At 47.5% G+C, this 23,009-nt stretch overlaps 1 protein-coding gene across 1 annotated transcript in view; it reads left to right on the top strand.

The window, feature by feature from the left end:
• The window catches only part of LOC119398906 (uncharacterized), a 36,886-nt gene that overhangs the window by 13,019 nt on the left and 858 nt on the right, over positions 1-23,009 (top strand). Inside the window, exons 3-5 of the mRNA XM_049417465.1 lie at positions 8,454-8,549; positions 18,336-18,431; positions 21,332-21,427. Coding sequence (XP_049273422.1) covers positions 8,454-8,549; positions 18,336-18,431; positions 21,332-21,427 — 288 coding nt within the window. The remainder of the gene's footprint in view (positions 1-8,453; positions 8,550-18,335; positions 18,432-21,331; positions 21,428-23,009) is intronic.

Below are 23,009 nucleotides of genomic sequence, written 5' to 3'. Positions count from 1 at the left end.
AGCGGGCCAGTACATTAGCTCACATGCTTTGGGAGTGCGGGTCACTCGGCCCGACTTACAGCAAGGCCGATTGGGATGCGCTTTTGCGCAGCCCAAACCTACAGGACCAAATCCTGGCCGTCCAGTGCGCCCGCGACAGGGCCTTTAGGCTAGACCTGCCGGTCCCCACGTGGGAGTAGCCGGGAGGCGCGGGGCAACCTCAGCGTCTGCACTGGACTCTTAATAAAATTGCACTCTCTCTCTCTCTCTCTTTCACGTGCCAAAATCACGATATGCTATGACGCACACCGTACAGCGGAGGGCTCCGGAAATTTAGACGATCTGGTGCTCTTTAACGTGCGCTAATATCGCACAGTGCACGGGCGGCTCCATCGAAGCCTCGGTCGGGACCGAACCCGCGACTTTAGGGTCAGCAGCCGAGCACCGCAATCGTTATACCACCGCGGCGGGCATTCGCCGTATTGAAGAAGCTGTTTATTTTGTCAACTGCGTGAAATCTGGCATGAGATTTAAGATGGCCGCTTAGCTGTCTATTATTGCCGTCTATTAGAGCATACCGTAAATGATTTCCATTTTTTGAGGCTTCAGGAAAAGAAAGCCAGTGTTGCCATATGTTTCCTAAGTGACGGCTAGTCTTGACGAAACGATGGTAATTGTGTTAATTGTAAAGGGCAGTTGTGACTGATCATAGCTACGCGCTATTATAAAATCCACGTTAACCTTATTCAATCTATCGAATTACAATGCTGTGTCTCTCGCAAGTACATAGCCAACAACGTGAACTGGTTCGACTTGAATTGCGTTAGCTCATTTCATCTCTTTACTCTCTATTGCATTCTTCCACCAGCTGACAAACGAACCAAGTGTAACGAGGAGGAAGAGAAGGCTTGCAAAGCCATCGGACTGGAGTGCGACTTCAGTGCTGGCGCACCGATCTGCGTCGGTAAGTCTCTTCACCTTTAGCAGAGCGCCACCGACACTTATATAGTTAAATTGTAACATCCTAGTTACAGTTAACTAAACCTCCGACAGATCGAGCGATTGGATACCTTCGGCGACTCAAAATCAAACTGGCTCGGCGCACGATTGTTATATATATAATTTGCCGTAGGCGTTCTCTTTCCTGACAATTATTATAGCGCAAAAGCAAGACGAAGACAAAAGGTACACGAAGACGAGCGCTAACTTTCAACTGGGTTTATTGTGCAGAACACGAAAATATATAGATGGCAGAACCACGTGACACAAGATGAGCAACGCAAAGAATACCAAAGACATACAAAGAATTGTCATGACCTACCAACTAGCCCAAGACGCTACCCTTCTACGTTCTCTTTCATTGCAATGCACACCTACCCTTAAAGGGGTACTGAGACGAAGGTTTTCAGTTGTCGTTTTTCTTTTTGCGTCAGATGAAAAGCCAAGCCTTCAAGAGCCTCCAAAATGTACTGCTAAGCGTTAGGACACCCCGAAAAAGTAATTACAGTATGTTTTTACAGGAATACTGACACGATTTTGAGACATCGGAAAAGCGACATTTTTCGTTTCCTCGGTATGCAGCGTCAACGCTGTTCACACACCGGAGTCGGAGAACACGTATAAAATATTTTAATTTGACTTTGAAGTTTTCGTCGATGAGCATCTGCAAGCCAGCCCCACTGCAATGGACATTATCCTGACCAGTCAAGACGGTTCCGCCGAGTTTGCGAGTTCTGCGTCCTGCACGCAGCCTAAATCGTGGAAATGACTGTCAGGGTCACTGGACGAGAATTCACTCATCGTTGCTTATGTGCACCACGAGCAGATGACAGATTTGCCGCTAGTACGTCGCGAGTTTCTGTATCCCCGTGACGTCACACTGCTTTGAAACGCCACTGAGAAGCCGCCCCCTCGATATGGAAACTGAAAGTGTCCGAAAGGTAGCGGTAAGCAGAATATATACGATGCATTTCCAGGCACCACTATACTCGTTTTAGGTTTCTCGACACCAGTACTTTTACTTAGAGCAACAATCCGAAAAATTTTAAAATTCGTGTCAGTACTCCTTTAAAAGCTATAGTTTTGGTTCCTACTGTACCCTGACGTCACAACACTTCTCGTCACGTGCTCGAGCAAGATATCGAGATTTCCACAGCCGCTCCGCACCGTGGCCGCGTTGGTGACGCATAAGCGGCCATTTTGGAAGTTTCAGTACCCGCCGTGATCACAACTAACCAGACTGCTGCGTGACGTCACCAGCATTAGTACTAATGAGAACTAACAGACAATAATTTAACATCAGTGCCCGACCACGGAGCACAGAAACGCCTGTAGTCGGTTGCACCCTAAGAAAAATATCACGCCATATCCACGAAGTGAATTATGATTGAGGAACTGGCTCGGAGAACATCAGCAAAATCTATGAATCTTTCGAACCACAAGCGCTCGCATACCTTGCAGCTGTGGCCGAACGATCGATCGAGGAACTCGCGCTTGAAGCGCGCGTCGGCGCCGCCAGCTTCCGCTTGCGACCGCTTTCGGCGCTTCACCACCGCTTCCCGCGCCCGCTCCGCTTCGAGGTTCTCTTGCCGCCGCTTACTTGCCGCTTCCGCTTCGCGAGCCTTCTTCTCGGAGTCCGCACGACGCTGGCGTCTTTCTTCGGCCACGCGAGCTCGCCCCGCAGGGTCTTGCCGGCGGGAACGCGCTGCTGCTGCCCTACGAGCTGTAGCCGCCGCTTGTATCGCCTCCAAAGTATTCATGAGTAGTGCCTGCGCTAAGCAGCGCGCGCGACGAGTATGCAGCGGAGTGTGCGGAATCGGAGGATGATGATGATGATGATGCGGCCAACCCTTTGAATCGGGTGGGCGTGGAAACCACGCCCTAGCCAACAGGACGCTCTACTACCTACCAATTACAGTAAAATAAAAGATAGGAAGAACTAAGAGTAGTTGTGTGCCGCGCCATCTAGCGGGCTACCTATGAACTATTGCACACCTGCGCCTGTAGCGGTCGCATCTGGAACTAAGGTTACGGTGCGGGACTTCGCCCCAGCTTAAGAACCTGGCGAGCCAGCTCCTAAAATTATAAGCTCCGTCCACAGCCAATGCTGCACCACACAAAGAGAATTTGCATAGATGGTTGGTGGGTTGGTTGGTTTATGTGGGTTTACCTTTCCAATGTGATTCAGGCTATGAGAGACGCCGTAGTGGAGGGCTTCGGCACGGCCAGGATCCTGATAATTATGACCACCTGAGGTTCTTGAGCGTGCGCTGACATCGCACAGCACACGGTTCAGTATTTCGCTCCCATCGAAATACGAGCGCCGCGGCCGGGATCGAACCCGCGTACTTCGGCACAGCAGGCAAGCACCGTAACCACTGGGTCACCGAGGCGGCTAATTTATGTGTTTGACAGAAAATGTCAGCGATTCCTAGTACCAATTCGTACTCTACTACACTCTAATAAAAAAAGAGTCCTTTGACTTTTTTTGTAGAGTTCCGACTTGCCCCGTATATGACTCGCCTTAAAGAGGCACGCAAACTCTCTTTAGGGGTCATTGTACTCTCTTCGGAGAGTCGTGTGACCCACAAGAGAGTTAACGTGCCTCTTTAAAGAGAGTCATGTACGGGGCAAGTCAGGACTACCCGAAAGGAGTCACGCGTACACTTCTTTTTTCTTAGAGTGTATGGGAAAGCAGCATGCCCTCACGGTAGAGCATTTGCAGCGGAACTGCTTCTCAGTGGAGCCCTACAGACACAAAATCATTCCATTTTCATAACGCCAAACATTTAAGCGAGCTCAAGGCAGTTGACTTTGTCATGCCGATATACGTTTCTGTCTGGTTACCGGTCGCAAGGTCGAGCATCTAAGAAAATTTTGTCGGACATTCTGAGGACAGCACTCAGTCAAACAGAATAATTTAGGCGCAAACGACGAACCTTTATTTACCAATATGCCTAGTGCGTACCTTGACCGAGAGAAAGTACTTAATTTCAAACCGAATGGCATGACACTCTTACCGAGATAAAGGAGAGGCGTACGATGATTATATGGGGTAGCTGTTTAAGCTCTGATGGGCGAGAAACGAGTACAGGAAGAGAGAAAGTAAGGGAGAAAGAGGTAGAAAGAAACAGAAATAGAGAGAAAGAAAGAAAAGACAGAAAAAAGATGAAATTAGGAAGAAGTATAGACGGAGAGAGAGATAGAAAGAAACAGGCACAGAGGATAGATAGATAAAACAGATGGCGAGACAGAAACAAAAAAAGAAAGAGAGAGAATTAAAGAAAGAGAGAGTAAGAAATAGAGTGAGAGAGAAAGATATAGAAAGAAAGAGGAAGCGAGAAATAAAGAAAGAAAGAAACATAGAAACAGCTATAAAGAGAAAGAAATAGATACGAGAGAAAAAGGAAGAAATATAAATAAACAGAGACAAAAAGGAGATTAAAAAAAACAGACAGAGAGATACAGAAATAGAGAAAAAAATAAAACCAAACAAGGAAGGCCGCCCGGCTCCGCACTTCCTTCAGGCTTCGCACGACTACTGCTAAGCTGCCACAATTTTTATTTCGTGCGCTGCGAAGCTATACTTTAGCTAAGGTCGGCTTATGCACCACTATGATTTTAATGCTTCATCCAATGATTTCAAAGAAGGTCGTATGTCATCACAGGAAGCGTCGAAGCGATATCCCCACCAAAACAACGTGCACTCATGCCACTTTTCCCTGAGCGCGCATTGTGCCCATTAAGTCGTTACTATCTAGTGCGAACAGTGCGGGGTAATTTGACGCTGATCACTTTCAGCTCCTGAGTGCACGATAGGTGCAGAAGTTCGATTCCCAGTAACGCGGATAAAGAGCCAGAATTTAGTATTCTTGTTTGCATCATCTGAAGAGCAATCAAGTAGTTTAACATGTGTGCTGATGGCGACACGTTAAGTGTTCTTTAACAGAAAGACATTGTTGATCCCTCCATCGTGGAATCGGTATAACACGAATCGGTATAACATCTCCATCGCAACGCCTAACGTCCACGACCAATAAACAAACCCTTGTGTTAGCTGTAGTAGTTAACGGTGATAACACAATCAGAGAGAGAAAGAGAGACATAACTTTATTTTTGTCCTTGCTAGAGTCAAGGGAGGCGGGGGCCGGGAGACTAGCTCTACCGGAGCCCCTCTTCCTCAGGCGGCGGCCAGACCTTGGGTCTTGGCGGACTGCCCAGAGTTGGTCATCCGGGCACGTACTGAGCAGCATAGCCTCCCACTGCTCGGGCGTGGTTACCTTAAGTTTAGCGTTCTTACTGTGTGTGATGGTGTGTGTCGCTGCGGGACATGCCCAGATAATGTGGTCGAGGTTGGCGCGAGCCACCCCTCAAGCTTTGCATTGTGGTGTCCAAAAGTCTGGGTATATGCGACTGTACAGCGTGGGTGTAGGGAATGTTCGTCTCTGCAATTATCGCCATGTTGTCGACTGGTGCTTATTTAGCGAGTTGTCAGGGGGTGGGTACTTCAATCTTGCCCGAGGGTAATTCATGACGATTTCACCATATGTGGCCATTCTTTCTTTCGCGTGGCCGCACCAGGACTCGACTTCTTCGTGCTCAGCCATGCTGGGCTCGTCGGGAAGGTAGCTGCTCTGATGACGGGTGACGCGCCCGGTGGGCAATTTCTCGGGCAGCGTCGTGAGCGGCTTCGTTCCCGGCAAGACCCGAATGGCCCGGAGCCCAGATTAAATGAACTTGGCGGCGACGAGATGGGGATGTGCTTACAAGTATGCGGTTCGCTTACGGTGAGATGAGGTCCTTGGTGTAGTTGCGGATAGCTGTCTTGCTGTCACTAACGATGCAAGAGGCGGTAGTCGTCGCGCAGGCTAAAGCGATGGCAGCTTCTTCGCCCTCTTCGGGTTGCTTGGTGAGTAAGGAGCTAAAAGCGGTGTGACAGCCAGAAGAGCGTCGCTGATTGGACGCAGAATTTGGGCTAAGGTCGCCATCCCGCGGTATGTTAAAGAGTTATTGAACACCACGGCCGGACTGGAGGGAAACGCAACGCGCGTCGTGTCTCCCTTGTAGCCCGGCCACGATTTTTCTCCGGGCGAGCATACACGGGGAACGCAGTGTTACAGCCAGGCGAGGCAGGCGCGCGTCGCAGAGCTATTTTTGGTATGAATGGATGCTATGAGCGAGGCCAACACTTGGGCTAAGATCGCCACTTCGAGGTGTGTTAAGGCGTTCACAAAATCGCCCTTCTCCTATTGGAAACGCGCCGAATGGGACGGACGCCTGGCAACTATGCGTTCCATAAACTAGATGCGGAGGCAACGCTCATCATATATTACTTCACTTTACCGCTCCCAGAGGGCGACGCCATCCCGCCGACCAAGAGCGCTGTAAGAGGAAAGCGTGAGATATAAAACGCGCGTTTGCAAAGGCTCCAGAGTGTGTCACAGTGGCGCAATGGATAGCGTGTCCGCCATATGTCGTCGCGGACCGAGAGGTCATTGGTTCGACTCCCGCTGACCGTACTTCTTTATCTGCCTTCTGGTCGTGTGCATTTTTTGACGTCATTTCCGTGACGGAAATACGTCACTGAAGTCTTGGTGGACTCCGGCATAAAGCACCTTTGTGTTTAAAAATGTCACAATTGCGCCGAAGGGGCGGCACAATGAATGCGATAGAGACAAATTCGAATGTTATACGAAGTGAGGCTAGCAGCTAGCTCCTTTAGGATACGATCTGGCGTAATTCTAGAAAACACTAGGGTAAGGAAATACAGCCGCTCCAGCGAGCGAAGCGGTTTTCTCGCTGTTGGTTCGCCGCGAAGTAAGAGGTGAGAGCATAGCAAGAAGAAACGGCGCGCACGACCTGTAAGCCAAAGAACGCACTTCCTTCCGAATGCACGCAGCCTTCACCCACCCCCACCCGGATCTCATCTACATGCGCTTTTCGCGCAATGAAAGTCGGGCGGGGCGTGTCCTCTCTGCTTGAGGAGCCATCGACGGCAGCCGTCGCGGGCGGGGCCATGTTATCGCATGCGCCCTCCCTGCGACGGAGATCGCCGGCTCGCTTCATCTCTGCTTCAACCGCGTTCGTCGGCAGCGCTCGTGCGCTTTTACTCGCGGGTAGAACATACGACTCATGGGGCGATGTTGTCAATTTGTATTCAATACGGAACATGACGGCGACGGCGAAAACCCGTTGAAGGTGTCAATATTATCGCTATGGCAATAAAAAATCATTGGCCAGCGCTCGCGCCACCTATTCTTGATTCAGAAAGGCTTATATGCTGTGGCTTTGTTTTCCGGTATTTAACTGGGTCTACAGACCAGATTCATTTACTTTCGCACTTGGGTTTAGAAATTTGTACCCAGTAATCAACTGTCGTTATGGCCAGTACAGGGGCTGCGGGTCCGTTGACCCTACATCCCCATTTAACCAGCGCGGTGACCAGTGGTCACCAAGGCGGCATTTTACATTGAGATGTTACACCATTTGCGCTCAAGTATAGTAGTTATTCATTTATTTCACAACACACACATCTATTCCGATGAAGTGGTGTTATCTACGCTTGTGACGAGTTCGGTTCAATCAATCCCCTCCGCGCTTCTTTCCCGCCAATATTTAAAATATTTGTTGCCTATATATGCCGAAGACCAAATATATTCTAGCACTACCTATATTGAAACCCAGAGTCTTTGAAAGATGCGCAGCCTTCCACGTGTCTCTTGAGTATCGTGGCCGGATTTTTGTTGCAGAGAACACACACTCATCTTGTGAATATTTTTCGAGCCCCTAAGCGTGATGATAGAATATTTGCAAATAGTATAGGACAAGAATTTTCGAAGCTTGCAAAGCACTTGCTCACCTAAGACAGAAAAAAAAAAACGCTTGACGTTGCTTGGCGTCGCCACGAGTGCCATCCAAGTACACACCGGTTGCAGACGATAGTAGTCAACAGGGACGCCTTGATTCGGGCTCTTCGGGGGGCCGTTGCTAGGGGGCGCACGTGACTTCCTGAAAATTGTCCAGTCTTATGTTTTCAGCGAGCATACATTACTTCACACGTCAGATGACCTATAGTTCCCATTTTTCTTTTAGCATTGCAACAGGACCACTTAATATCGTGCGCATTCGTCAGCCACACGACCAGAACCAAATGTAACTATCAGGAGAAACAGATAAAAGTTGCAGATCAGTTCTCCGTAATCAAGGAAAGTGGCGGGAGGGGTAAGAATGGAAAATTGACCACCACCCGTTTGTGTAGAACGAAGCCATAAGGAAATACAAACGGATTTCTCAGAAAGGGAGCCTTCTTTCTTAAGAATCGTTGTGGTTTCGTGCTCCAAACGGGCGGTCGTCAATTTCCCCCATTCTGAACAGACAGAATTTTCAGTTGACCAGTGAGGCCTCTGTCTCATAAAACGTCTCCTATACATAACTTTTATTGGTAAGCTCTCTCAAGGCCTTGAATGTGCTTTCAGATAACAATCGCACCACCTGTGAGAAGCAACAAAATGAAGCATGTAAGAAAGGGAGTACACAGTGCGACTTCTCTGCGAGCGCAGCCACGTGCGTAGGTAAGTATACAGCAGCTAAAACAGCACAGTATTTGTTTTTGTACGTTTATATTAGGATAATTCTTCGTCGCCCACGTATGAATGCTTGTTTTATTGGCTCCGTTTGATTTCTCAGTCGGTCAGCAAAAAACAGGCTGCTTTCCATTGGCGTAAATTGCATACCTTCAAACGCATCGATAATGAGTAAGTCATTAATGCATAGTAAAAAAAATGTACGCATCCAGTATCCTCTGCGGGAAGACTGACCTGAAAGGTTTCAACTTATAATGGTCATCGCCTGTGCTGCAAACTAAGACCTGTATTGGAAGTATGATGTTATAGGAGAGTGAGCTGTACCTCGAATACTGTAATCATGGAACTTTTTAATTACGTAAAGCTTCGTGACCAATAATGCCAAAGTCCTGCTAAGTGGTGGAGCAATATTATCTGCTGTAGAAAACTTTGTCCTGGTCCTTGAAGAATTGTTTTCCAGCTACGAAGCTTTCACTTTTAGCAGCCGTCACGTGCTGACTTTGTACATTCGCGCTAAAAGAGCGAGTGAATGGCAACTTTGGTCTTTCTTGGTGAACTTACCTCCACCTTGCGGGCTTACGTGCAACCTATTTGTCAATAAGTACTACCTGCTTCATTCACCCTTCTGTAATACCTATGCCATCTGATAATGACACCGCTCCGGTAGGCCTTTGCACTTTTCCTCTCACATTAACATTATTGTGTTACTCTTCTGAAAGATTAAGCAACAACTTGAAAACAGGCCTACGTTTATCTTTCGTAATGAAAAAACGCCAGGCCTGCGCGGAAAGCGCAGCACAGTCACAGCGAAAGCTGGAAGAGCGTTATTTCTAGAGCCCGTTAGTTGAAACGTGCGGCTCCAGAGTTTATCACGAGCTGGGAAGTGTCTTGCGTTAGCCTTTCATTTCTCTATCGCCAAACTTAGAAGACGCATGTACAAACTTTGCGTATGCCGACGCTATAGCTTAACGGATATTAAGAACACCTCAAAATTATGGTTAGCGATTCATGCTGCGGCGGGTATCATCCCTCGCTATATACACTGACAGAACCTAAAGAGTGAGTAATGCAACCACGGAGGCCCTTCGAGGCAGTGTATGCTAGCATTGCTTCTTCATTATAGTTTCTGCTCACTTACGGACCGCCACATTTTTCCACTTCCTAGCCATATGCATATTCACTGTAATATCAGCAATCACGTCATCGACGTTTGTCCATCTTTTCTACTTTGCTTGAAAGCCTTTTACCTACAATCTCTTATCTTTATTTCTTTTTCTGTCTCCCACTAGACAGCAATCGCACCACGTGTAACGACACAGAGAAGAAGCGATGCAGGGAACTTGGAAAAGCATGTGACTTCACTGCCGCTAAGCCTCTCTGCATAGGTGAGTGCATATCCTAAGCAAAATACTGCTCTGTCGGCGCGCCGATATCAGCGAGTGTTAGCAATACCGAGTCACCAGTTTTGAATAGACGTACAAATTAAGCTGCTCTAACTATCGCAAATTTTTCACACCGGCTGAGTTGCTTGAAAAACAGCACTACTTTTTAGGTTATTCACAAAATAATTACAACCAATTTCACAAAATTTTAGGAATAAACTTTGTAGAGAGTCACTACAGAGCTCAGGTTCCACCTGCCGAAACAGAAGCCACCAACTAGTGAACTAATTTCCATATAGCTGAAGTCACCTCCTTGAGTTTTATTTCGAACCAAATCTGTGGCGAAATACGCGCGATTTAGGAAACGTCTATGACTTCTACATGTGAAAACTGGTCAACTGGAGTGTAGCCAAAAATTTTGTGGATGCATTTGGAAAGTGATCTCTAAAAGTTATATATATATATATATATATATATATATATATATATATATATATATATATATATATATATATATATATATATATATATATATATATATATATATAAGCTATTGCTATTTTTGGGCCACTGTTGGCTCACCTTCAGGGAATGAAAACCAGTGTTTCCGTATCTTTGCTAAGTGACAGCTAGTCTTGACGAAACGATGTTAATTGTGAAGAGCTGTTGTGACTGGTCTTAGCTATGCGCTATTATAAAATCCACGTCAACCTTATTCAATCTGTCCAATTATAGTCCTGTGGCTCTCGCAAGTACATAGCCAACAACGTGAACTGGTTCGACTTGAGATGCGTTAGGTCATTTCATATCTTTACTATCCATTGCCCTCTTCTGCCAGCTGACAAACGAACCAAGTGTAACGAGGAGGAAGAGAAGGCTTGCAAGGCCATGGGAATGGAGTGCGACTTCAGCGCTGGCGCACCGATCTGCGTCGGTAAGTCTCTTCACCTTTAGCAGAGCGCCACCGACATCTATATAGTTAAATTTTAGCATCTTAGTTACAGTTAACTAAATCTCCAAGCGATCGAGCGATCGGATACTCTCCGGAGCCTCAGAATCAAGCAAACTGGCTCAGCGCACGATTGTTATACGCACAACATGCCGTAGGCGTTCTCTTTTATTGCAGTGCACACATGTCCTTAAAGGGGTACTGACGCCAAAGATTTCAGTTGGTTTTTTTTTGCGTCAAATGAAAGGCCAAGCCTTCAAGAGCCTCCAAGATGTACTGCTGAGCGTCAGGACACCCTGGAAAAGTAATTACAGTACGTTTTTAAAAGCTATAGTTTTGGTTCCTACTGCACCCAGACGTCACCACACGGTATGAGTTTCTCGTCACGTGCTCGCGCAATATATCGAGATTTCCACGGCCGCCTCGCACCGTGGCTCTGCTGGTGACGTATAAGCGGCCATTTTCGAAGTTTCGGTACCTCACGTGATCACAACCAGCCAGACTGCTGCGTGAAGCATTTGTACTAACGAGAACTAAAAGACAATAAGTTAACATCAGTTCCCGACCACGGAGCACTGCAGAAGCGCCTGTACTCAGTTACACCCTTATAAAAAAATATAGGCTCCGTCCTCGGCCACCGTTGCACCACCCAAAGAGTATTCGTACAAATGGTTAATGGTTTGGTTGGTTTGTGGGGTTTACCTTTCCAAAGTGACCCAGGTTATGAGAGACGCCGTAGTGGAGGGCTCCGGTACGGCCGGGCTTCGGGTAATTTCGACCACCTAAGGGTCCTTAGCGTGCGCTGACATCGCACAGTACACGGGCCCCTATAGTATTTCGCTCCCATCGAAGTACGACAGCCGCGTCCTTCGGCACAGCAGGCAAGCACTGTAACCGCTGGGCCACCGAGGCGGCTAATTTATGCGTTTGAAACAAAATGTGAACGATTCAAAGTATCAATTCCTACTCTACTACACTCTAGAAAAAGGGTCATTTGACTCTTTTTGGAGAGGTCTGGTTTGCCAAGTATATGACTCTCTTTAAAGAGGCACGCTAACTCTCTTTGGGGGTCATTGTACTCTCTTCGGAGAGTCGTGTGACCCACAAGAGAGTTAACGTGCCTCTTTAAAGAGAGTCGTGTACGGGGCAAGTCAGAACTAGAGGTGTGCACGGGCTCCGGGTAGCCCGAAAGCCCGAGCCCGACCCGGCCCGCGGGCCGGGCTCGGACGGGCCGACGTACTTTCACCTCGGGCCCGGGCCGGACTCGGGCTACTTGGAGCTTTATCGGGCCGGGCTCGGGCCCGGCGCAAAGCCCGACTCAAGCCCGAAATATAGAGAATGAGCGGGAATTGTTTTCCAGCACGCATACAGCGCTTTTTCCGTGACCGCCCTTTACCGCTTTTCCTTTCCATTCGCTACTTTAAACAAAAGGGGAGCAGGTAAAGCACTGCCTCTGTTGCACTCCGACAAACAGAGAAGTAACACCACCTGAGCTAGTGACGGCGCCACCCGACTGTTCCGCGTTAGGTTTAAGGCCAAATCCCATATCAGTGAAAATGCGCGCGACAGCGACGAGCGACCCGACGTAGATCGCCTTCGTGCAAGCTGAAGCTTGCATGGGCATACCACATACACGTGACGGCTTTGGCGAGCGAACTCCATTGTTGCTGGCATGAGGCCGTCTACTTGTATAGCAAAAGTGCCGCGAACAGTCTCTATTAGAGACTGTTCGTCGTGTGTCGTTTGATCATATTCGATATGCTCAATAAAGTGCCAAATTACCGGAAAACGATGTTTCGTTTTCTCAGCGAACCTTCAAAAAGCCGGGCCGGGCCGGGCCGGGCCTGGGATTGTGTTTTCGTACGTCGGGCTGGGCCGGGTGGGCTGGCAGCCCTTTGCCGTCGGGCTCGGGCGGGCCTTCGACAATGTCAGCGGGCCCTGGCCGGGCTCGGGCTCGGAAATACGGCCCGTGCACAGCTCTAGTCAGAACTACCCGGAAGGAGTTACACGTGCTCTTTTCCTAGAGTGTATGGGAGAGCAGCATGCCCTCCCGGGTGAGCTTTCGCAGCAGAACTGCTCCTCATTGGAGCCCTGCGTTTAGAAAAATTTATTATCACAGACGGTTAACATCAACAACAATTCAACTTAACACCGCACAAATTTTTTTTTTATTTTCATAACGCCAAACACTAAAGCGAGCTCAATGCAGTTGACATTGTCACGCCGATATACCTTCCTGTCTCTGGTTTCGGGTCACAAGGTCGAGCATCTAAGAAAATTTTGTCGGACATTCTGAGAACAGTACTCAGTCAAACAAAATAACTTAGGCGCAAACGACGAACATTTATTTATGAATATGCCTAGTGTGTGCCTTCACAGATAGAAAGTACTTGAGCTTTGAAGAGAAAGTACTTACGATTCAATTTCAAACCAGCTGGCATGACACTCTTACCGAGACGGAGGAGAGCCGTACGATGATTATATGGGTGGAGCCTATATTTTCAAGCGCGGCGCTGTTTAAGCTCGGAGAAACTCCGTTAGTCGCCAACAAAAATTATCGTAATCATCAAAAGGCACGCGCTCTCTTCATCCTCTTCTTTATCTCCTGCTTCGCTCCGAGAACATGTGCGCCGATTTGTCCGGTGTTGGATGCAATAACTCTGATGGGCGAGAGAACGAGCACAGAGAGAGAGAGAGAGAGAAAGAAAGAGAGAAATAGGTAGAAAGAAAGCGAAGAAAGACAGAAAAAGTTAAAAGGAGGAAGAAATAGACAGACAGAGAGATAGAAAGAGACAGGCACAAAGAAGAGATAGCAAAAAAACAGATTGCAAGACAGAAAGGAAAAGAAAGAGAGAGAATCAAAGAAAGACAGTAATCTTCGAATTTGGCAATTACGGTGTTGAAGTTTTCCTAGTTTTCTTCTACGCTGAATACAAAATTGTTGAAAACGTCCAAGGCCTTCTCCCCTGCCACGCTGAGGAGCAGGGCCGTTTTCGCAGCTTCGGACCTCGGATTGGCTTTGCATGCCGTCGCTTGCAGAAAAAACTCGAACTGCTGACGAAACCGCTTCCAGTTCCTTCCTCCATCAGCTGTCAAACGTAGCGGTCCAGGCACCCTCAGGTGCTCCATATCGTTGCTTCTTGCGTTCACTTATCCCAAGAATCATTCGCTTTTCATCCCACTTCTGACACCATGTTTCATTCGCGTGTAGAATGAACAGACTGGACAGCTGGGTGAACCCCATCGTTTGCTCTGCATTCGTAGTTATTTATAGTCGAAGGTGGAAAAGGTTAGAAAAAATCACGCCATATCCACGAAGTGAATGATGATTGAGGAGCTGGCTCGGAGATAATCGGGTAAACCGTGAATGCTCCGTACAATTCCTCTAGTGTCAAATAAAGACGTCACACGTTGTTACAGTAGCGATTGTGGTCAGGTTGTTATCAAACCACAAGTGGTCGCAGACCTTGCAGCTGTGGCCAAACGTGTGGTCGAGGAAATTGCGCTTGAAGCGCCCGTCGGCCCCGCCAACTTCAGGTAGCGACCGCTTTCAGCGCTTGGCCGCTGCATCCCGCGCCCGTACCTCTTCGAGGTTCTCTTGACGCCGCTTTCGCGCTGCTTCGGCTTCACGGGTTTGTATCTCGGGGTCCACACGATGATGAAGTCTCTCTGCGGCCTTGCAGCTCTCACCGCAGTGTCTTGGCGACGAGGTCGCGCTCCTGCTGCCTTGCGAGCCCTCAGCTCCTCCGCCTTGTCTTCTTCGTTCATGTTAATAGTATCGAAGCGCACTACCGGAGTGGAGCGAGCGCCGCATGCTACAGTTGGCTATGCTGTATGTGGTTTTGCCTGCGTTAATATTATCATCAAGGCGCTCGAAGAACAAGAGGAAGAAGACCTCTTTCGCGCGAGCTGCTCCTGTAGCGGTCGCCTCTCGAACTAATCTTACGCTTACGGCGCGAAATTTGCCCCAGCTTAAGAACCTGGCGAGCCAGCTCCTAAAAGGTGAGGGCCAGGGGGGTGTATGCACGAGTCAATCGTGCGTGTATATAGCACAGGTGCTTTCATTAGATACGATACAATCTACATCTGCTTTTCGCGCGACGAAAGTCGGGCGGGGCGCTTTCTCTGTGCTCGAGGAGCCATCGACGGCAGCCCTCGCGGGCGGGGCGATGTTATCGCATGCACCCTCCGTGCGACGGAGATGGCCGGCTCGTTTCATCTCTGCTTCCGCCGCTTTTGTTGGCACACTCGCCTACTTTTATTCGCGGGTAGAACATACGGTGCACGGGGCGATGTCATCGATTAGGACATAATACGGAACATGAAGGCGACGGCGAAAAGCCGTCGAGGGTGTCAATATAATCGCTATGTCAATAAAAATCTCAGGCCAGTGCTCGCGCCGCCTGTTTTTGGTTCAAAAGGCTTATATACCGTGGCTATGTTTTACGGTATTTTGCTGGGCCTACAGAGCAGATTCGTTTACTTTCGCACTTAGGTTTACTTCTTGTACCTAGTTGTCAACCGTCGTCATGGACAGCGCAGGGGCTGCGGGTCTGGTGACGCTACTTCCCCTTGAACCAGCGCGGTGATTAGTAGTCATCTAGGCCGCTTTTTACAATGAGATCTTTCACCTTTTGCGCTCAAGTATAGTAGTTCTTCATTTCTTCCACAATGCACACATCTATTCCAACGAAGGGTTTTTATCTGCGCTTGTAACGAGTTCGGTTCGATCAATATCCTCCACGCTTCTTTCCCGCCAATATTCAAAACATTTCTTGCATATATATGCCGAAGACCAAGTATATACTTGCGTCCATATTGAAACCCAGAGTCTTCGAAAGATGCAGAAGCCTTCCACGTGTCTCTTGAGTAGCTTGGCCGGACTTTTTCCTGCAGCGAATTTACCCTCATCTTGTGAATATTTTTCGTGCCCCTAAGCGCGATGACTGAGTATTTGCAAACAGCTTAGGACAAAAATTTTGGAAGCTTGCAAAGCACTTGCTCACCTAAGACAGAAAGAAAACGCTTGACGGTGCTTGGCGTTGCCACGAGTGCCATCCAAGTACACACCGGTTGCAGACGATAGTAGTCAACAGGGACGCCTTGATCTGTGCTCTTCCGGGGGGGCCGTTGCTAGGGGGCGCACGTGACTTCCTGAAAATTGTCCAGTCTTATGTTTTCAGCGAGCATACTTTACTTCACACGTCAGACGACCTATAGTTTTCATTTTTCTTTTTCTATTGCAACAGCACCACTTAATATTCTCCGCACGAGTCGGCCACGCGACCAGAACCAAATGTAACTATCAGGAGAAACAGGTAGAATTGCAAATAATTTCTGCGGAATCCCACCAGGTGGCGGAAGGGGTAAGAAAGGGAAATTGACAACCACCCGTTTGTAGCGCAAAGCCACAAAGATTTCACAGAAAGAGGCTCTCTTCCCGAGAAATCCGGATGGATTGCCTTATGGCTTCGTGCTACAAACGGGTGTTCGTCGATTTCCCTTGCTGAACAGATGGAATGTTGACCAGTGCGACCTCTGGCTTATAAAACGTCTCCTATACATCACTTTTATTCGTAAGTTCTTTCAAGACCTTGAATGTACTTTCAGATACCAATCGTACCACCTGTGAGAAGCAAGAAAAGCAAGCATGTAAGAAAGGGAGTACACAGTGCGACTTCTCTGCGCACGCAGCCACATGCTTAGGTAAGTATACAGCAGCTACAAAAGCACAGTCTTTCTTTTTGTACGTTGATATTGGGATAATTCTTCGTCGCCCACGTATGTATGTTCGTTTTATTGGCTCCGTTTGATTTCTCAGTAGGTGAGCAAAAAACCGGCTGCCGCCATCGGCGTAAATTGCATAATTTGCAAACACATCGATAATGAGTATATCATTAATGCATAATAAAAAATGTATGCACCCAGTATGCTCTGCGGGAAGACTGACCTGAAAGGTTTCAACTTATAGTGGTCCTCGCCTATGCTGCAAACTGAGACCTGTATTGGAAGTATCATGTAATAGGAGAGTCAGCTGTACCTCGAATACTGTGATAGTGGAACTTTTGTAGCGTTAGCTACACTGGCCGAGCCGGAGCAGCTTCGCGTGCACGTACAAGAGCCGTGCTGCGCATGCGCGAGGAGCAGTGACGTCACACGGCGCAAAGATGCTGCACCGGAACCGCCGCCGCTGCGCGCTCCTCGGCGATTTGCGCATTCCAGAGTAGTGACGTCATAGCCGTGGCAATGTTGCCCGGTCCCAACGCCGGCGGTGCGACGGGCGTTGGGACCGGGCACCAGACACTGCCATAGAGACGGCAGCGTGTTACTAGACTGACCGGCGAGCCGTCTTTGTGGCAGTAGAGAAATGGCGTTGAGCAAGAAATAAATATACATGTGTCACATAATGCGTACACCATGTGTGTGTCATTGAAGCAGCAGTAAGCGTGATAATGAAGCTATTCCTAGACAACCAGGAGAGCTAAGAATAATCAGCTGAACCTTGGCTCACCCATACGTATATCCTGGCATAGCCAAGCTAAGCCACTACATTCTTTTTATTTAAAACTTCGTGACCAATAATGCCAAAGTCCTGCTAAGCGGTGGAGCAATATTAGCTGCCGTAGGGAACTTCGTCCTGGTACATGACGAAATGCTTTCCAGCTACGAAGCTTTCACTTTTAGCAGCCGTCACGTGCTGACTTTGTACATTTGCGCTATACGAACGAGTGAATGGCAACTCTGGTCTTTCTTGGTGAACTTACCTCCACCTTGCGGGCTTACGTGCAACTGATTTGTCAATAAGTACTACCTGCTTCATCCTTCTGTAATACCTATACCATCTGCCAATGACACCGCTCAGTTAAACCTCTGCAGTTTTTGTCTCATTTCAAAATTAATGTGCCACTCTTCTGAAAGCTTAAACAACTACTTGAAAGCAGGATTACATTTCTCTTCCGTAAAAAAAAAAAAAAACGCCCAAGCACTTCGTACAGATGGTTGACCATTGAAGTTGAAACGTGCGGCTCCAGAGTTTATCACAAGCTGGGAAGTGTCTTGCGTTAGCTTTTCATTTCTGTATCGCCAAACTTAGAAGATGCGTGTACAAAACTTGCGTATGCCGACGCTATAGCTTAACAGATATTAGGAACACCTAAAAATTACGGTTAGCGATTGATGCTGCGGCGGGTATCATCCGTCGCTATATACACTGACAAAACCTAAATAGAGACCCTTCGAGGAAGTGTATACTAGCATTGCTCCTTTATTATAGTTTCTGCTCACTTACGGACCGCCACATTTTTCCACTTCCTAGCCATATGCATATTCGCTCTAATATCAGCTATGACGCCCATCAACGTTTGCCCATCTTTTCTACATTGCTTGAAAGCCTTTTACCTACAATCTGTTACCTCTTTCTCTCTTTTTTCTCTCTGCCACTAGACAAGAATCGCACCACGTGCAACGAAACAGAGAAGAAGCGATGCAGGGAACTTGGAAAAGCATGTGACTTCACTGCCGCTAAGCCTCTCTGCATAGGTGAGTGCATATCCTAAGCAAAATACTGCTCTGTCGGCGCGCCGATATCAGCGAGTGTTAGCAATACCGAGTCATCTGTTTTGAATAGACGTCCAAAAATCAGCTGCTATAACTATTGCAAATTTTTCACACCGGCTGAGTTGCTTGGAAGAGAGCACTACTTCCTAGGTTACAACCAATTTAACAAAATTTTACGAACAAGCTAATCGATAGTCACTTAGAGCACAGGTCCCACCTGCCGAAACAGAAGCCACGAACTATTGAACTAATTTCCATATAGCTGAAGTCACCTCCTTGAGTTTAATTTCGAATCAAATCTGTGGCGAAATATGCACGATTTAGGGAGCGTTTATGACCTCTACTTCTGAAAATTGGTCAACTGACGTGTAGCCAAAAAACATTGAGGACGCATATCTAGAAAGTGATCTCTCAAAATAATAGCTTTAGTAAACAGACATACTCTCATTAACGTTTGCATTTATTTCTGCAATTATAACACCTGGTTTGGTGTCATCAGCAGCGTCATTCATTAGCAAATTTGTTTTTAAAACAACACTGAGAAACTCGTATTTCAGGAAGTGTCTGTATTTTTCGCTGATATATACAACTTGCGATTGCTATACGCCAGAATATCTGTGATGAGCGTATTTCGAACAAAGGGGACCGAAACAATTTTCCTTCTAGCCTCAGAAACACCTTCAGAAGTACCTAACAAGACAATCTTAACGCGGTAGCGTTAAAGAGCTCGTTTCTCAGAAATTCCGGTGTCGGCGTCGGTGTCGGCGTCATTGGTTGTGAGTGAAAATTGGCGTTGCCCGTCAGCAAAAATTCGAGATAGATGCAAATTAAAAACTTCGGCCCAAGTGATATTTGAAACAAGGCCTTCTGCGTTGCAAGACGCGTACTACCACGGAGCCACGCCAGTGCTTGAAACTGCTTCGCAAAAAAAAAACTGCTATAAGAATGCCATGTACTGCGAGGAGGCTCCTTAACACATCTAATATTGCGTGGCAGAATCGTAGAATCGCACCAGGCGTCAAAACGTGAATTGCGCAACGAGTGGATGGTTTAAAGCTTCTCCCCCATTACAAAGTGTTCAGCAGCGCAGGTGCGCGTGGCACATTACGGACCCGAAGTGGGTACTTCGCCAATTTGCAAGAGGAAAAATTATGGCGTAGTGGGCACTTCGCAAATCCCCTTGTAGCAGATATTCTAGGATAGCTTGAAAGAGCCAATGTTACGTGCACTAATGTTCCTTTCCTCGCGGCAGAGTTCAAGGAGATGCGCACGGGGCCCGAATAGGGTATCGCGTTCTACTATTGGAGGCGAAGCTCAAGCGTCCTCCAAGTTTTTTACCGCGGAAAATATTTTATTAAAGACAAAGGGCGAACGGCGTGCGCGCTTTTTGCCATTCTCGTCGGCCCTGAACAAAGTTCGTTCCCAATGGGGCGTTCACACCAACAGGAGATTCGCACGAGTGACAAATCCTGCTTCCCACTGCAAGGAGTTTCAACATTTCGCTCATCTGCCATTCTTATTTGGACAGGAAAGCAGCCTGCAACGCATTTGTCTCTCATGTTGTCTTGAATAATTAATCTGCCGGGTCTCACAGGCTACAACCACGATATGACTATGAGGCACGCCGTAGTGGAGGGCTCCGAAAATTTAGACCACCTGGTGTTCGTTAACGTGCACACACATCGCACAGTGCAAGGGCATTTAACATTTTACCTCCGTCGAAATGCAACCGCCGCGGCCGGGATCGAACCCACAACTTTTGGGTCGGCAGCCGAGCACCGCAACCAGCATACCGCCGCGGCGGACATTAGTCGTCTTGAAAAAGCTCTTTCTTTTGCCGACTACGTGAGAACTGGAATGAGATTTAAGATGGCCGCTTAGCTTTTTAAAGGACCCCTGACAGCGAAATTTTTGTTGGTGACTTTTTGGCTGTAATTTGTAGCTTTGTGTCTGGTAATCTCTAAATTAAATCGTAAATGCTCTAGCGTATCGTACAACTAATTCTAGCGTAGTTAATTGTGACCATTTTAGCATCGCTTCAAAACGCCCCCCTAAAAACCACAAGAAACTGGCGCCCCATGCGGGGGAGCGTCAAAGACCACGTGCACTCAAGCTGTGGTGACGTTGACAGCGCGGTTTTCAAATCTGGGCCCCGAGCGCGGTAGAGATTGAAAGTATGTGGGTGCCTCGGTATGGGTTAAACCTGTTAAGCGCGTGTCCCCTCACGAAAACTACCCCGAGAGCAGCCCGACAACAGAGCCAGAGGGGTGCGGAACAATAGGCCTCGCCGGGTGCCAGTCGTCGTATTGTGCACGTGCGCCCCGCAAAGCTTCTGTGACGTCCACAATACTTGCTTTACACTTGGAACGTCACACGGGGCCTCTATCTACGTCATACCAGGATGTCGCAAGGTGCAGCCAACTCAAGTGAGCACTCACGCTTACTTTAAAACCAAATTAAGATATCTTAAAGGCAACGTTCGTCACTAATAATCGGTCAGATGTGCCCCCGTATACAGGAAAGTCAAACAACACAAAGATCTCGAGGTTTCAATTTTGGTGTCAGGGGTCCTTTAAGTTGCCGTTTATTAGAGCACATCGTAAATTATTGCTATCTTTGGGGGGCTGGTATCAGCTTACCTTAAGCATATGTAAGCAAGTGTTGACATTTGTTTGCTAAGTGACGCCTAGCCTTAGCTAAATGAAGATAATTGCGAAGTGTAGTTCTGACTGATTTCAGCTATCCGCGTTAACTTCATTCAATCTATGTCCACTTACAGTGCTGTTGTTCTCACAAGTACATAGCCAACCATGTGAACTGGCTTGGCTTGAAGTCCGTTAGTTCATTACATTTCTTTACTCGCTATTGCCCTCCTCCGCCAGGTGACAAACGAACCAAGTGTAACGAGCAGGAAGAGAAGGCTTGCAAGACCATTGGAATGGAGTGCGACTTCAGCCATGGCAAACCGATCTGCATCGGTAAGTAGCAGAGCGCCACCGACATTTATATAGTCAAATTATAACATGTTAGTTACAGTTGACTGAATCTTCGAGCGATCGAGCGATCTGGCTCGGCGCAAGATTGTTATACGCATAACTTGCCGTAGGCCTTCTCTTTTATTGCAATGCACACCGGCCCTTTAAAGGGGTACTGACACGAACGTTTTCAGTTGTTTTTTTTTTTTTCGTCAAATAAAAGGCCAAGCGTTCAAAGCCAACAAAATGTAGTGCTAAGCGTGAGAACAACCTGAAAAAGTAATTACAGCATGTTTTTAAAAGCTATAGTCTTGTTCCCACTGTACCCAGACGTCACCACATGGTATGAGCTTCTCGTCACGTGCTCGCGCAAGATATCGAGATTTCCACGGCCGCTTCGCAAAGTGGCTCCGTAGGTGGCGCGCAAGCGGCCATTTTGGAATTTTTTGTACCTCACGCCATCACGATATGGTCCCTTGAATACTGGCTAGTCTACCGTCCGCATGGCGCACCGTATGGGGAGGGGTTGACGCTTTCTAAATGACCCCGCAGGGGGCGCTGCGCGCTTTCGGAATGTCACCCGCTCATTGCTCTCGCCTGCTTGTTCGTTGTGTTGTGTTGTGGTGCTGCGGATTGTCCGTTGTGTCACTACGACCACAACTGCAACCGCTGCAACGGCGTGTTTGCTGGACTACGTGGACCTCACCTGATCAATCTGGGGCCGGGAACGAATGACAATCCAACTGCAGCAGAATTTTTAGTGATAGTTCACTGGTATTTTATAACATTGCAAAACCACATAAATCAAGCAGGAAATTGTGCCCCAGAAGTAATCACTGCTCTGGCTTCTCTTCCTGAGGTACAAACGGAAAGCAAGATTGCTGTACTGGATAATTTGATTGATGGAGGAATGTTTGGTGATGCTCAACATGCACTGCAAGCGCTTTGCGCAATATCAGTTCGTCGGACCACGCGTCTTCTGTGACGGCAAAAAGCCATGAAATGCTTATTTATGATGTGGCAGGGTACACAGTAAGAAAGATCCTGAGGAAGACTTCCTGTAATGAGTGTACATTGCTGCTCTCTGTGGAAAAGCGCGGCTCTGTGGATCATGCTTCTGAATCCACACCAAATTTCCACAATTGAGGTTTGATGTACCCTTCGGGCTCTCTTAAGGATATTATAACCGTCCTTGAGAACAGCTTCACGACATTTTTCAGCGTAAATAAGCTACACGAGCAAAGAAGATGACTCTTAAGGGCTCGTTTTTGTTTTGTTTTTTGTGAAACACACTATTTAATGAGAATTCTAACAGACAATAATGCCATGGAAAGTGTACGGGATGTTATTTGTAGTAATTAGGATATAAATGTGAAGAAAGTAAAGTGGACGAAAAGATAACTTGCCGCCGGCAGGGACTTTTCTTCACATTTATATCCTAATTACTACAAATAACATCCCATATAGTTTCCCCGGCATTATTGTCTGTTAGTTCTCATTTCGCTACACGAGCATTCTAGAATTTGCCGATTTCATTACGTGGGTACAGCTGCCTGCACTAACATGCACAGAGCATGCACAGCAA

Source organism: Rhipicephalus sanguineus, chromosome 7, assembly GCF_013339695.2.
Source record: "Rhipicephalus sanguineus isolate Rsan-2018 chromosome 7, BIME_Rsan_1.4, whole genome shotgun sequence".
NCBI lineage: Eukaryota > Metazoa > Arthropoda > Arachnida > Ixodida > Ixodidae > Rhipicephalus > Rhipicephalus sanguineus.
Note: the sequence above shows the minus strand (reverse complement) of the source record. Positions and strands in the feature narration are given on the sequence as shown.